Source organism: Xenopus laevis, chromosome 1L (genome assembly GCF_017654675.1).
Source record: "Xenopus laevis strain J_2021 chromosome 1L, Xenopus_laevis_v10.1, whole genome shotgun sequence".
Taxonomy (NCBI): domain Eukaryota; kingdom Metazoa; phylum Chordata; class Amphibia; order Anura; family Pipidae; genus Xenopus; species Xenopus laevis.
This window is the reverse complement of record NC_054371.1, coordinates 176,952,716-176,967,810: the sequence shown is the minus strand read 5'-3', so window position 1 is coordinate 176,967,810 and position 15,095 is coordinate 176,952,716. Positions and strand designations below refer to the sequence as shown.

Sequence of the window (15,095 nt, the reverse complement as noted above, 5' to 3'; positions counted from 1 at the left end):
ATGGCATGGGCTCGGTTTTGTTCCTCACTGTACCTGAAATAAAAAGGAATTAAAACAAATTGAATGCACATTGAGAGTGCCCTAGTGATGTGCGGGTCAGGAAAAAAACTCAACCCTACCCTAACCTGCAAAACCTTAAATTGCACTCAACTCTAACAAAACAAAGTGCTGTAAACCACTGTAGGACATGTATGTTAATTCTGTGAGTGCCTCTGGTTCCAAGACAACCACATTTCAACCCAACCCAGCCAGGCAGTGGTGATCCTGCATATCACTAAGTGTGCCTACAAAAATTTGCTCTATGCTCAACTGTTTAAGAAGTGTGCACAAAGCATAAGCTGTTTGGCACCAAAAAAAAAAGAAAAGATACAAAATGAAGTCCACAAGAGGCCCACCCAAGACAGCATTATAGAGGCCCAATCAATCATTCTTGGGAACCTGTCAACAAACAACCCATGTCCACCAAGAACACATCAATCAAAGTCCATTAAAAAGAAATGGTAGGAAAAAAAAAAAAAACACTGTCAGTTTTGCAGTAACCGGGGGGGGGGATTTTGGAATTAGAAGAATTTCACCGGCACACAGGAATTGTAGTAGCAGGGCAAGCCCTTGCAATTTTATTATGCAGTGGTGCAACGTTTCGGGGTCACGCCCCTTTGTCAAGCATCGCATTTGCTTGACAAAGGGGCGTGACCCCGAAACGTTGCACTACTGCATAATAAAATTGCAAGGGCTTGCCCTGCTACTACAATTCCTGTGTGCCGGTGAAATTCTTCTTACCCTTGTTGTGAGGCTGCCGATTCCTCTATCACTGGGCACCAGGATAAGAACCTTTGGGAGTGTGTGGTGTGCGGCTTCTCCATATTCTATTGGGATTTTGGAATTAAACATTTTGGGCTCAAACTTTGTTTTGTAGCAAAAGAATCTGCCAAGGCACCTCTAACTTTTGGCCAATTAAAGACTATATAATTCCTCAAGCACAGGAAATCACACTCTACATGGCACACCAGGAAAAGCATCGTCCTTACTTGCATCTAATTATCTTTATACAACTTCCTATTTGCTTAGGGTACTGGCAGAGGGTATGTTTTTGTTACTTGTACTTAATCACCTCTAACGTGGGTAACAAAACGTCTGAAATTTACATTCCTACAAGGCTCAATTTAAAATGGCAGTGGTAAAACATGTGCATTGCGTAGTCATCCAAAGTTGCAGAGGCTACTTCTGGCAACCATGTGATGCATAGTTTTTACCACCGGTGATTTACATTAATCCCAGTAGAAATGTAACTTCAGATGTTATCAACTGTTTTGTAGGAGATGGAGAGCAGGTTACAAAACACCTGTCATAAATCTTAGGGGTAGATTTTTTCAAAGAGTGAAGTTAGAGATTGCCACAGACCGCTAGAGTGAAATTCTGCCACTTTTTATTAATTCCTATGGCATTTTGAAAGACATATTTATCAAAGGGTGAACTTTCACTCATTGATAAATACTCTTTTAAAAATCCCATAGAAATGGAGAGTGGCGGAATTTCACTCTAGCGGACTGTGGTGATCTCTAGCTTCACTGATAAGTATTTATCTAAGTGTCCCTCAACAAACAAATTTTTTTTAAGAAAAAGAGTAAATTATAGCCTAAGCACTTCTGCACAACAAGCATTTGGTCCGCTGGCATTATATCACTGGCAAAGAATTAAAATGGAATGTTCACAGTCATAGTAATACTACTATATCCCCTGTTCTTTACAACAAGAATGCACTAAAAATAATGAATATCTGCAATACTTGCAATGTCCAACTCCACTACATTTAAATGCCAACCCAATGTTTCTGCTCTGTTCATGTATCCCCAATTCTATTGGCTGATCCGTACTATTAATTCTCCAGTCATCACTCAAGGTACATTTCTTCTAATGTATCTCATGACTAATTTCGGTAGAGTTTAAGCTGCACCTAACTGAACATATTTATCTGCTCTATTAAAATGCAAACTTCACCCATTAAAAGGGGACCAGTCACAAATAAATACAGTCATATGAAAGAGTTTGGGAACCACTCTTAACTCTTTGAAGTTTTGTTTATCATTGGCTGAGCTTTCAAAGTAGCAACTTCCTTTTAATATATAACATGCCTTATGGAAACAGTAGTATTTCAGCAATTTATTGGATTAACAGAAAATATGCAATATGCATCATAACAAATTCGGCAGGTGCATACATTTGGGCACCCCAACAGAGATGTACATCAATACTTCGTTGAGCCTCCTTTTGCAAATTTAAGTCTCTAGACGCCTCCTATAGCCTTTGAGGAGTGTCTGGATTCTGGATGGTGGTATTTTTGACAATTCGTCCATACAAAATCTCTCCAGTTCAGTTAAATTGTATGGCTGCCGAGCATGGACAGCCTGCTTCAAATCATCCCATAGATTTTCCACGATATTCAAATCGGGGGACTGTGACAACTATTCCAGAATATTGTACTTCTCCCTCTGCATAAATGCCTTTGTCGATTTCGAATTGTGTTTAGGGTCATTGCCCAACCTCTGCGTAACTTTAACGTTGTGACCGACGCTTGAACATTATCCTGAAGAATGTTGATATTGGGTTGAATTCATCCGACCCCTCGACTTTATCAAGGGTCCCAGTCCCTGAACTAGCCACACAGCCCCATAGTATGATGGAACCTCCACCAAATTTGACAGTAGGTAGCAGGCGTTTTTCTTGGAATGCGGTGTTCTTCCGCAATGCAAAACGCTTTTTGTTATTTTTGACCAAATAACTAAATTTTTGTCTCATCACTCCAAAGCACTTTGTTCCAAAATGAATGTGGCTTGTCTAAATGAGCTTTTGCATACAGTAAGTGACTCGGTTTGTGTCATGAGTGCAGAAAGGGCTTCTTTCTCATCACCCTGCCATACAGATGTTCTTTGTGCCGCATTGTAGAACGATGTACAGATACGAACGATGTACAGATACGCCATCTGCAGCAAGAGGTTCTTGCAGGTCTTTGGAGGGGATCTGTGTTGTCTGTAACCACTCACGTACATATGCTGCTCCTGTATTTTTCTTGACCTGCTAGACCTAGGTTTTAGAGCAACTGTGCCTGTGGCCTTCCATTTCCTGATTACATTACTTACAGTTGAAACTGACAGTTTAAACGTCTGAGATAGCTTTCTGTAGCCTTCCCCTAAAATCCTAAATCATGATATTGAACAATCTGTTTTCAGATCTTTGGAGAGTTGCTTTGAGGATCCCATGCTGTCACTCTTCAGAGGAGAGTCAAACAGAAGCACATCTTGCAATTGGCCACCTTAATTACCTTTTCTCATGATTGGACACACCTGCCTATGAAGTTAAACGAGCTAATCCGACCAATCTGGTGTTGCCAGTAATCAGTATTGAGCAGTTACATGCATTCAAATTAGCAAAATTACAAGGGTACCCAAATTTTTTGCACAGCCAGTTCTTCCCATTTGATTTAATTTCATACAACTGAATACTGCTTCACATAAATCTTTGTTCAGAAAACACCCCAGTACTGTTCCTGGGAAATTAAAGACATACTACTGTTCTCTTTTTAGGTGAAAGTGGAGTAAATTATTATGCAGGATGAGAAGGGTTGCCAAACTTTTTCATAGGACTGTAATTCTGAAACCTTTTATATAGTTAGTCATACCAAATAAGCTTTACTCAAACTATATAAATTTTTGAAATATTGTTTCCTTGGGATTCACAGTCACAGCAAGCAGGCAGCTGCCATTTTGTGGACACATTAAAGAATTAAGCTTAACTAAAGAAGTAGTGCAGAAATGTTGAACAGTATGTCCTGGGCTTCTAGATCAGCCAAAGGCAACCACAGCACTTTAGCAGGGAAAATCTGTGCCTCCAAAGATGCCACAGTAGCTTTTCTGCTGATTTACTGCACATGCTCTGTGCTGCTGTCACTGAGTTTACGGACCAACTCGCTATATAGGGTTGCCACTTTTCTGGAAAAAAATACCGGCTTTCCTATATATTTATCTTTTTTCCCTATTAATAACATTTGGATCAACCATCATTTTTACCGGCCAGGTAGTAACCCTAAATATACTGTACACACAGAATAGAAATATAATGCTCATTAGTAATTAATACAGATAATTACTACATGGCAGCACAGAAATCAGTGCAACTAGCATCATAATTTAAAAATCAGCCTTTTAGCATCAGCTGATATTACATACAAACCTAATTTTCTGCTGGATAATTTGTGACAACCCCTAAGCTTAGCTTCTCAATTGCTGCTCAGAGCCCACTGAGCATGTGAGTGTCAAATTCACTTTCCAAGATGGTGACCCCCTTTGAAATCCTGGACCATTGCGGTTATTGAGAAGCTGAAACTTAGGCTGGTGCAATAAATTCAGTATATAAAATATGGCATTTTTAGCCACATTCATTTTTAGGGTTTAGTTCTCCTTTAAGGCAAGCTTTGCATCTTTACAAAATCTTATGTGCCAGAACCAGGTGTGGGGACCTCATGCCCATGCACAGGCTACACAATTATGGCAAGGAGGAAGGAGGGGGAATGGGAGGATTGCAGTTGAATTGCTGAATGGAAAGTGAAAGTAATTGCCTGCCCCGTCCGTCTCTATGCCTAAGGCATACAGGAGGGGCAGGTAGTATATGACGGACAGCCAAGATTTTTAAATGACTTTAGAAAAGGTATGTGTGCTTTATTTTAAAAAAAACAAATTGGGTCTCTTTTTAAAGGTAAAGTCTTTATCGTTTTAAAACACAAAATATATAAAACATAAGACAAAACATGCCATTTCCATAGCAGACTACTTAGATAATATACATTAAAGTTTCATTCAATGATTTTAAGCATTAAAGGAAAACTATACCCCCAAACAATGTAGGTCTCTATAAAAAGATATTGCATAAAACAGCCAATATGTAAAACGCTGCTTCAGGTTAATAAACCAGTTTCATAATATACTTTTCTAGTAGTATGTGCCATTGGGTAATCATAGAAAAAAAATCAGGGCCTCCCCATGGGATTGTACAATTCACTGCACACATACTATACTTGTTAGGTCACGAGCCAATTAACAGACAGAGCTCTGTCTTTTGCTTCAACACTTCTTCCTGATACAATTAGAGTTGTAGTATTTCTGGTCAGGTGATCTCTGAGGCAGCACAGAGACCATCACAAAATGGTGACTCAAGACAAGAGATAAAAAAGGACAAAATTTACTTAAATATATAAACCAGTTTGGTATGATTCTTGAATTGCCTTTTCTGAAGAAAAGCGCAAGCGGTGTTTCAGTAAGTTATTTCTTAAAGACTTAGTGATTTAAAAGTTTTAAAAAAGATTTTTTTTGTTCTATACGAACGAATTAAAGAAAAAAATAATTTGATGTTACTGGTCCTTTTTAGAGAGACCAGCAACGTACAATATAGTTTCAATTAAAGGACAAAAGCACACATTTCTATTCTGGTGCATTACATCCAAGACAAAAACTCCACAGATATCCGCTGATCTCCACCAGTAATTAAAGGAGAACTAAAGCTTAAAAAGAAAATGGCTAGAAACACTGTACATTATGTTTTTGGGTTCTGTATCAGGCCAAGTCAACAACAGCCCTTTAGCAGTGCAGGTCTGTACCACATGCTTGGCTACGGTCTGTTAATTGAGCTTAGGAATTGACATACAATATACTGTATATACAGAATACATATAGGTCATGATTCAAGGCGGATTAGTAATTAGGTCAGATTCTCATTACATGGCAGCACCAGTGCAGCATGCATTGGAATATAATCATTCCAGAAGCATCAGGTTCTATACGGAATCTCATTGCCTGCTTGAGATGACCCCTAAGCTTAGCGTCCTAAAGGAGAAGCAAACCCTTTAGCAAAAAAAAACAAAAAAAAACCCTACCCCCATCCCACGTAGACCCGCCTCCGTCCCTAGCTGCGCCCCGGGGGGGGTCTATGAGGGGTGTAGGGGTTTTTTTTGGTAGGGTTGGTTTCTCCTTTACAATATTACAAATAAAAGTTTCAAACCAAAATGTGCTCTCCAGTTCAGCAACGATGAAGGTTCTATCCAACCCCCAAAAGACTATTCAAAAATTCCAAGAAGAAAGTCACCAATAGTATGTCGAAAGAGGATATGGAGAAAAAAAACAGATCCTTCTCAGATCCTTCCTTGTGGACAACAATAAGAGTGGCATGAGTGGAAAACATTTTTTAGAAAAGCTTTATTAAATACATTGCACTTACAAAATTTTCTCTTTAAAATGCCTTTTATAACCAAAACACGCAGCACACAGAAAAGACGCTGCGTGTTTTGGTTTTAAAAGGCGTTTTAAAGAGAAAACTTTTTTAAAAAACATTTTCCATACATGCCACTCTTATTGTTGTCCACAAGGAAGGATCTGAGAAGAAAAAAAGCCCAAATTTGATGTGCAAGTCTTTATTGTGAACGTTTGTGAGTATAATCAAGCACTGAACGAGGACACAGGTCGTGTGGGTATCCCCTTATCTCCTAACATTTTAAAACCTGCAAAACCTCTCACTTAGCACAAACGCACTTTAATTTGATGGTGATTTAAGTATGTATCACTTACACTAATCCTTTTTTCTTGGCAATTTGAGCAATTCAAATAGTGTGATAGTGTGTGAATGTAATCACCTTGAGGTGTAAATATATTCAAGAACGCTACACTATATTTTTTTCTCCATATCCTCTTTCGAGGTATGATCGGTGACTTTCTTCTTGGAATTTTTGGTTTCTCCTTTAACAGCTGCCTAGGACACAGTAAACATGTGAGTCGGGTTCACTACTTTTACAAGGATGCTGAGCATTTAGGTTGGTACAGTAAAATTCAGTATATAACATGCAACATTTAGAGGCACATATATCAAGGGTCGAATTTAAATTCAAACAATTAATTTATTAATAAAATGTAATTTTTAAAAAATCGGGTGAATAGAATAGACCAAAAACTCGAATCTAATTAAAAAATCTCAATGTCAGGAAGGCTGCAAAGAACTCAGAATTGATCCCTGGACGTCTCCCATTGACTTAAAAAGCAATTTGGCAGGTTTTAGGTGGCGATTACTCGAATTTGAGTTCTTAAAGGGCCCGAGTATGATAAATCTCGAAAATCAAATTAAAAACCCTAATTAAATAATAACTGCCTAGTCCAATTTGACAGTTTTGACCATTAAAAAAAAAAAAAAACTTTAACACTTGGATTCTTCATAGGGAATAGTTCATATCCCTTTGAGTCGGAATAGGGCAATGGGCAGAGTTCATTTCATTTTCTTTGAATATGTGCTTAACTGATGTTTGAGGCTTATGGCAACAACTTGCTCTGCAGATGCCAAATGTGACATGCTTAGTGATAACTTTCATATAACCAGTGGATCGTTTTATTTATGGCTCATTTTCTTTTCATGTTTTTTCCTCTTTAATTTGTATTTCTGTATCTTTTCCCCTGTCAAGCAATATATTGTACCATGCATTCATGTGTTGTGCATTATGCTGTTTTGTGCACAGTCCTTCAGGAAAAGTAAAATTTGATCTTAATAAAAAGAAAGTTGACAAAAAAAAAACTTGAAAATTAGAATTTCCAATTTGACCCTTAATAAATATGCCCCTAAGGGTTTAATGCTCCTTTTTTAAAGGAGAACTAAACCCCCCGTGATAAGTCCCCACTGGCCACCCTCCCCTCGCTAAGTGTTACACCAGAATTTTGTCCCCTGTAAGATTATGCTTTTCAGTTCAGTTAGTTTCAGATAGTTCACCAGAAATAGACTTTTTACAATTACTTTCTATTTTTCATTTGTGACCATTATTCTAAAATTTAAGTATAAAATTTCATTTTTCACCTTCTAAAGCAGCTATGGGAAGGGGGGGTTGCCAACCCTCTAAACTGATAAACATTTGTTATCTCTGTCCCTGCTGAACAGCATCTCTGAATTTAATTAAAGGCAGCTGTAAGACTTGATACAATGATTGCTAATATTCCACAGATGCTGCTGAGAAATGTATCAACTAAATGTAGCAAATTGTTCAAACAGTTCAGATGCACCTGGATCACTGAACTGTCAGACATTAGCCACATTAAACTTTATTTTGGGAAAACAGAAAAAAAAAAAAAAAAATGAAAAATGGAAAGCATTTAAAAAAAAGTCTGTTTCTGGTGAACAATCTGAAAACAACTGAACTGTGGCTCAGCACAGGCTCATAGCCCTCGGAGCTGCTGCTATGAAGGATTATTTGCGGGGGTTGGGGAATTATCAAAACTGTAACAGAAAGTGAGATTTCAGCTTTCATAGAAGGTGCAGCTTCAGGGTTGATTAAGCTCTGATGCAGATATTCTGGTTTTTGATGTGGATATGTATTGGGAATTTTAATTATTACTCTGCTTTGTATTTTGAATTTTATGTTGTACTGAGATACTGCTCTTAGTAAAGTGCCATTAAGCAGTTTTAAAAACTAAAGTCTTTGGTCAGGTGTAAAATAACATTCTTTTGAGTTGAGGGGACATAGTGGTTTTTGGAAATCACTCTCGTCACATAGACAATGAAGAATATTATATGGTGCCCAATTTCAATTGAAGGGAAAAAGTTTGTTAAAGGAACACCAAAAATATAATACGGTGTTAGCATGCGCTGGTAAAAGCAGTGTGTGATTTTAGAAAGACTGCTGTAGTTTATATAAATAAGCTGATGTGTATCCATGGGGGCAGCCATTCAAGCCGGAGAAAAGACACAGGTTACATAGATAAAAGATAAAACACCATTGTATTGGACAGGGCTCGTCTGTTATCTGCTATGTAACCCATGACTTCTCAGTTTTGCCAGTGCAAAGCAACAGCACATAACATTTTAATTATTTTGATACACGTTCAGTTGTTTGTGTTACTGTTCCATTAAATGTAAAAAGGGCACCTTTATTCAAGCTCCACACAGCTTTTTCTTTATCAGATGAGTGACATAGCCTAACTGCCCTTGCCCAAATGATCAGTATAATGTGGTAGCCAATCAAAGCTCTGCCTTCGAACAGGAAACCGTAGATTGCAAGCTCCTGTCAGGTCTGTTTAGCTGCTAATTGGCTGCTATTCTATAGTGCAAAGAGCCAAGACCTGCTAATTCTCCTGCATAGCCTGGGAAAGCAGCCACGAATACATTGAATGGATGCTAGCAAGGAATTTGGGGAAATTCACATTAAAGTTTTACAAAATGCAACTTTCAAAAGGCATGGCTATTTTATTTTTTTTAGAGGTGTATAATGAAAAGGCAAATCCTTGTTTTGAGTTATGCATCACTCACATCAGTCCCTGCTGTGGCATATCGTAAATGCTGTGTGGTCCTCCAAAGTGTACAGGCAAGTAACACTGGGAGCAACATGTTATTTGCAAGCCACTGGTTGGGGATCACTGGTCTAAACTATGCAGCGGTTGTCAAAATTTTAAACTGAAGCCCCCTTGAAGGTCCTACCTTTAGCAAGTGTACTGCCTTTAGCTTATGAAATTAGTACAGATATAGGAAGTTATTTGTGCATTAGTCACAGCATCGGGAAAATTTTCACCCCCACAAAGCACTGTTTTATTGGAACAGAGTAAACATAAAATTGTGACGCTACTGTTTCTACCCTGTATTTTCTTGCAAATGGAGCTGTTCAAGTCAGTATTACATTTGGGTGGAAGAACAACAACTTACAAAGTGTGCATCTTGCACCAAAATTTCTATTTTATTCTTTAAAAAAAAAAAAAATCAACTTGTGTCACATCACAAAGAAAAAGAAAGAAAAAAAACACAAAACACAATTAACAAAGAAAACATATTTGCAAAGAATGTTACAATTAAAAGCTGCTTCTACATAAGAATATTTCAGGTTACCTCAAAATTCAACTTACAAATAGTTTTATGGAAAGTCAAAACACAAACTACACTTTCAAATAAAAGAAAATGATATATACACACACATCAGTACTCTTGGAGTAGTGAGGTGTGTGCTTGGAAACATTTAAAAATACCTCATGTCAGTTCATATAGTGGCATTAGCCAGCTATTACAGGTCATTTATTTCCTGCTACAGACATCTCTGTTTTACACTCATCCAGAATGATGAAGTTATACCACTAATTAAAAAAAAAGAAGCTGCATCAAAGAATCATACAGAGCCTCAAACACGAAGATTCAACAAACCACTACAGGAAAAAGCTCAGAGAGCGAGGAAACCTCACCACACAATCAGTAGGGGAAAAAAAAATGTCAGCATTCCAATGAAACGGTCACTGTGCACTTAAGCAACTTAAAGGTCAAACTGTGCTGCCCATGCTCAGGAAAAGACATTTAAACGCTAACCCAATAACAAAAGCAGGTCCAGAATCATGTTTATAGTAAGAGGATGTGACATGCATCATGCTTTTAGACTATGCCAAAGTTGCAGGGATATGCTATATAAAAGGGTCTAGCTATTGCTGAACAAAGCAGACTTGAGCAATGAAGGAGGAAAAAGAATGATAGGGTTAATGCTGGAGGAATCGTTAAAGATGCTACACACAACCAGCACATATGCCCTGTCTGTTGTAGCAAAGCACTGCGGATTGTTATTATCCTTTATTTATACCTGCTTCTCAGCAACAAAGCCGAACAGCACGAGACACTCTGGCCAACAAACAGAATGGAAGGAAATAGCCTGGGTAGTTTCATTTATTCTTGCAATAAAGAACGATTCAGCAGATTGACCGGAATGCGATTGAACATTAACAAGTTTTCAGAGCGCACAAGGTTATCACTTATGTTAATCTATTCAATCAAACATTTCATGAATATTGAGCAGGGCCCTCTTTACCTCCTCTATCAGTATTTAGAGGCAACGTGCATGTTCGATCAATACGCCCCTTCCACTGTACCGCAGAATTTATAGAGGCTTTATGAATATGCATTGATAACGACACATTTGATTAAGGAATCGAGACAGACTGAAAATTGGGGAGGTGGCAGACTGTGACCTCTGCAGCACTTCTGAATGCAGAGCAGCCTGGTTGTGAGCACCACCCGAGAGAGCTTGAGGGGGTCATTTATCAACACTGGGCAAATTTGCCCATGGGCAGTAACCCATGGCAACCAGAGTGCTGCATTCATTGTTCTACTTGTAGCCGTTTTCAAAAAGCTAATCACTGGTTGGTTAATATAGGAAACTGCCCATGGGCAAATTTGCCCAGTGTTGATAAATGAGCAGAGTCATTGATAAAGGGGCCCTAATAAGCTCACATAAAGCTCCCACATCAGTGCAGCAGTCTGGCAGCGTCCCTGCTAAGTGTTGTGTGCAAGAATCCATGTGTATACTGACGAGGTTTGTTAGAGGGAGCACAGACTATCACCTACTGTTGCTAGATCGCTGACAACTCCCAGCACCTTTCATCACAATCGCTGGGGGTTGCAGCTGAGCTTTAACTTGTACAGACTTTAAAGCTGTGGCCCTTGATTTGCTTACACCGTGGAGCCCAAGTCTTTCCCAGTTGGGGGGCTGTGCTAATGCAGCTCCTCTTTCTATACAACATAACAGGCTCCGGGATTTGTAGTTCAGGCCACACTGCTGTTTTTAGCTGCGACCCTTGCTGATAGTGAAGGTGAGGCCTACAGCCCAGACCCCCTCCTCCGTTACCCGCAACGCCCTTTGCTATCATGGCTTCCACGGGACATGACCCACCTGCCCATATTCTGCCTTCCTCCTCCTGCTCCTCCTCCAGCAGCCGGGACGCTGCCCCCGCCGGGCTTCCTGTTGTTACCGGCCTGCTGCTTCATGGACATGACGGTCCCATATACAATCGGAATTCCAGCAGTTGACGAACCAAATAAAAAAAAAATCCGCGACTTGTTCTCTCGACTAAAACGCCACGGAATAAGGGTTAAAAAACAAGCAAAAGCAGTAGTGGGCCTAACAGCCCGAGCTTAGTAGTAAGGCCTACGCCGAGTACGGAAAATACCGGTGCGGGATGAAATCGTCACGGTTGCCACAGACGAGTAAGACCAAAACAGTCTAAGAAGAACGGGCCTGCGGACGAATACGAACCATTTCACGACATCCGCCGGGTCTCGATACCCACCTCTATTTGTACGCAGTAACACCAAAACCCCCTCTTTTAAAATCACTTTCGCTGTTCCACCAGCTCCGGTGTCCTGGAGTTCGGTGGCATTCGTAAAAGATAAAATGGGCGATATTAACCAGGAACTATTTACAGGAAGTCGGAAGGATAAAAAAAAAGAGAGGGCGGAGAGAGTAAGAATAGCACGTGAGCCGGTTTGTAGTAGCGCTGTATGTAGGCAGACTGGGAGAAGAGACAATGCGTTGTGTGAATTAGTATTTGACGTTACTTTAATCACTATTCGCTTTATGTTGGTGTGCGAGTGAAGACGTTATGCGCCGTGTATTCGGATGGCTTAGGTGGAGACGTATAAAGGGCTGCTCAAGCTAGAAATGGCTGCCTATAGAAGCAGATGTGCGTGTGTTGTGAGGCAGGTAGAATGGCGCAAAGGCCGGCTCTTTTGGCTTTTCTGCGCATATGTCACGGGCAGTAGGGAATAGTGTGGATGTTCAGGGGCTGCCGAGAAGTACGTGAGGGCGGGCTTTTAAATTGAGGGCTGTAAAATAATACTACCTTTTTGTATTCTATTTTTATAGTCCTTAATATAACGTCATTTGCCGCTTTATTAAGGCTTTGCTTAAGGGGTGACCTTGTGAGGCGGAGGCCTATTTCTAAGCTCTAATCAAAAGACAGACTTTACAGCAACTTTTCCCCCATCATAGTCTTTAATCATTCATGTGGACAAACTTCTATGAAATGGTTGTAACCAACACTTGAGCTTCTGCCTCCATGATGGGCCACCCATAATGCTGCAGTCTCATGTCTGTGGAGTCATGTTTATGGAGCCCATGCTCAGTTTTTGCTTGCCCTTTAACGGGATGGTACACAGGTTCTCCTTGGGCAGTGATTACCGAGAACTGGCAACAACCATTATACAAGGTTGTATCTTGGAGCTGTAATATGAATTGCTGACATTCTCCGCTTACCCCTTTAACACCGAACATACAAGAACTCCATATTGAATGTGGCAGTTTAGCAATTGCACTGGTTTCTGACCTACAGAATTCAATTAATTAATGTCTAATTTTCGTTTTTAGAGGGCAGATTTTATGTGCTTGTTTATAAAGGGCCACTGTAACTTTTGGTTCTGCAGCTGAACGTTTTTTAGATCCGGGGAATAACCATGGTAGCATATAGCTATTATATTGCATTCTGCACAGGCTATAAGTAAACCCAGGCAGTTGTAGGTAGGGTTGACACCTTTTCCAGAAAACAATACCGGCCTTCCTATATATTTATCTTTTTTCACTATTAATAACATTGGAATCAGCCATCATTTTACCAGCCAGGCCGGTAAAATACCAGCCAGGTGGCAACGCAAGTTGTACCTGACATGAAGAGTGACTGTTCCGCTAGTCACAGTCCAAGTTATTTCAGGTCATGCCCCCTTTTTGTAATGGGATAAGGATGAGGGGATTAAGGAGCTTGTGGCCAGCCTGCAGTGAGATAATAGCTGCTTAGGAAAGAAAGGCTGTCGCTGCACGCTGAGACTCTAACACCATGACAGATGTTTGGAGAAATGAAGCAGAACTTGTAGGGAAAACAAAGTAAAGGTATACTGGCTCTTTAAAGAAGTAAGGTGGAAACTGCTCTCCAGTTGTGAATATTAATTTGGTGTCACCTGAGTTTTTGGGTTTTTTTCCAACTGTTTGAAAATACATATGTGTGTGTTTTATGTATTAATTCGATTGACAATCCCTTGAAGAGTATACAGGTATTTCAAACAGAAGGCAAATTCAGATTTTCTGTAGATGTGTATTTGGGCTACTATTTTATTTGACGGTCAGCATGACCGGACATAAACAATGGCTGGCGTAACTCATACACATTCCATGAGATTTTTGTAGCAGTGTTTCCCGTAAGCGGTTCATGAATGTGCCTCCTATGCCTTTAGGCTTAGGACTGTCCCACCTTAATATAAGCTACATAAAATACATATACCATTAGGCTATGGGTACATAGGGCTGTGCATAAGATTTTCTCCGAAGGCAGAGAAATTCCGATACTTTCCCGTCCGCTCCTTTATGTATCTGTCAGAAACAGTGTTGGTCGGTGTGCAGACACACACTGGATATTGGCAGAAAAGGGCATTCTTTCACATTTTCCAAACCAATATCCACTTCCTATGTCTGCGCAAAAGCCAACACTTTACTTGTCAGAATACAGGAAGAAGTGGATGGGAGCACATTGGCTTTTTTCCACCTGCAGAGACAAGCCAATGCACAGACATGCCCATGTGCCATTAGCCTAAACCAGGGCTGTTGCGCAAAATGGCTTTTTTTGTGAATATGAGACTCTGGGTTAAGTGTACCTAAATGCACCAGCCACTTGATTCCGTTACATTGTGCCTGGTTGTTGTACTCATGAGCATTCAGAGTTGCATTTTATTGCATTTTTTTTTTTTAAAACACAAATAAAACACAATGTGATCCAGTATATGCATTTTAAACACTTGGCATTTGTTTGTAAATGCATAAAAAAAACACCCTTGTGTAAGAGCCCTTGGTGATATTGTTGTTGAGCACATTTTACTATTAGGTACAGCACATACTCTCCACACATGAAAGAAAATGGCCATTAATACATTTTGTTGCCTTCATTTAATTTAGTAACCAGCATACAGTGCATGATGACAACAGTGCCCGACAATATACTTGGCGCCCAAGATATCCCCCTGCCACCGGTTGCTTGCATTCAGGCCCAGACTGGCAATGTAAGATGCCACAGAAAGTCAATATTTTGTGGCCTGATGGGGGGCTGCTTGGGCCTTGTACTTGGAATGCTGTACAGGCCTATTTTGCCTCCCAGACCTGCTTGCATCCACCACTGTCACTCACAACCCTTTCTCACCTGCCACTGCATACTCCCCCACCCCCACCAGTCACTCATTCACCTTCCCCCTGTCTGTCAATTTTTCACTGCCCTTCTTCTAGGTTATGCCCCACC

The 15,095-nt window shown here is 39.9% G+C and overlaps 1 protein-coding gene across 9 annotated transcripts in view; it reads right to left on the bottom strand.

The window, feature by feature from the left end:
- atxn2.L (ataxin 2 L homeolog) overlaps positions 1–12,524 on the bottom strand; it is a 57,270-nt gene extending 44,746 nt beyond the window's left edge. For 3 of the 9 annotated variants that reach the window (XM_018250007.2, XM_018250025.2, XM_018250043.2), the window contains exon 1: positions 11,714–12,524. In XM_018250007.2, coding sequence (XP_018105496.1) covers positions 11,714–11,814 — 101 coding nt within the window. In that variant the 5' untranslated portion in view covers positions 11,815–12,524. 9 annotated transcript variants of the gene reach the window in all.
- Positions 12,525–15,095: the final 2,571 nt, after the last annotated feature.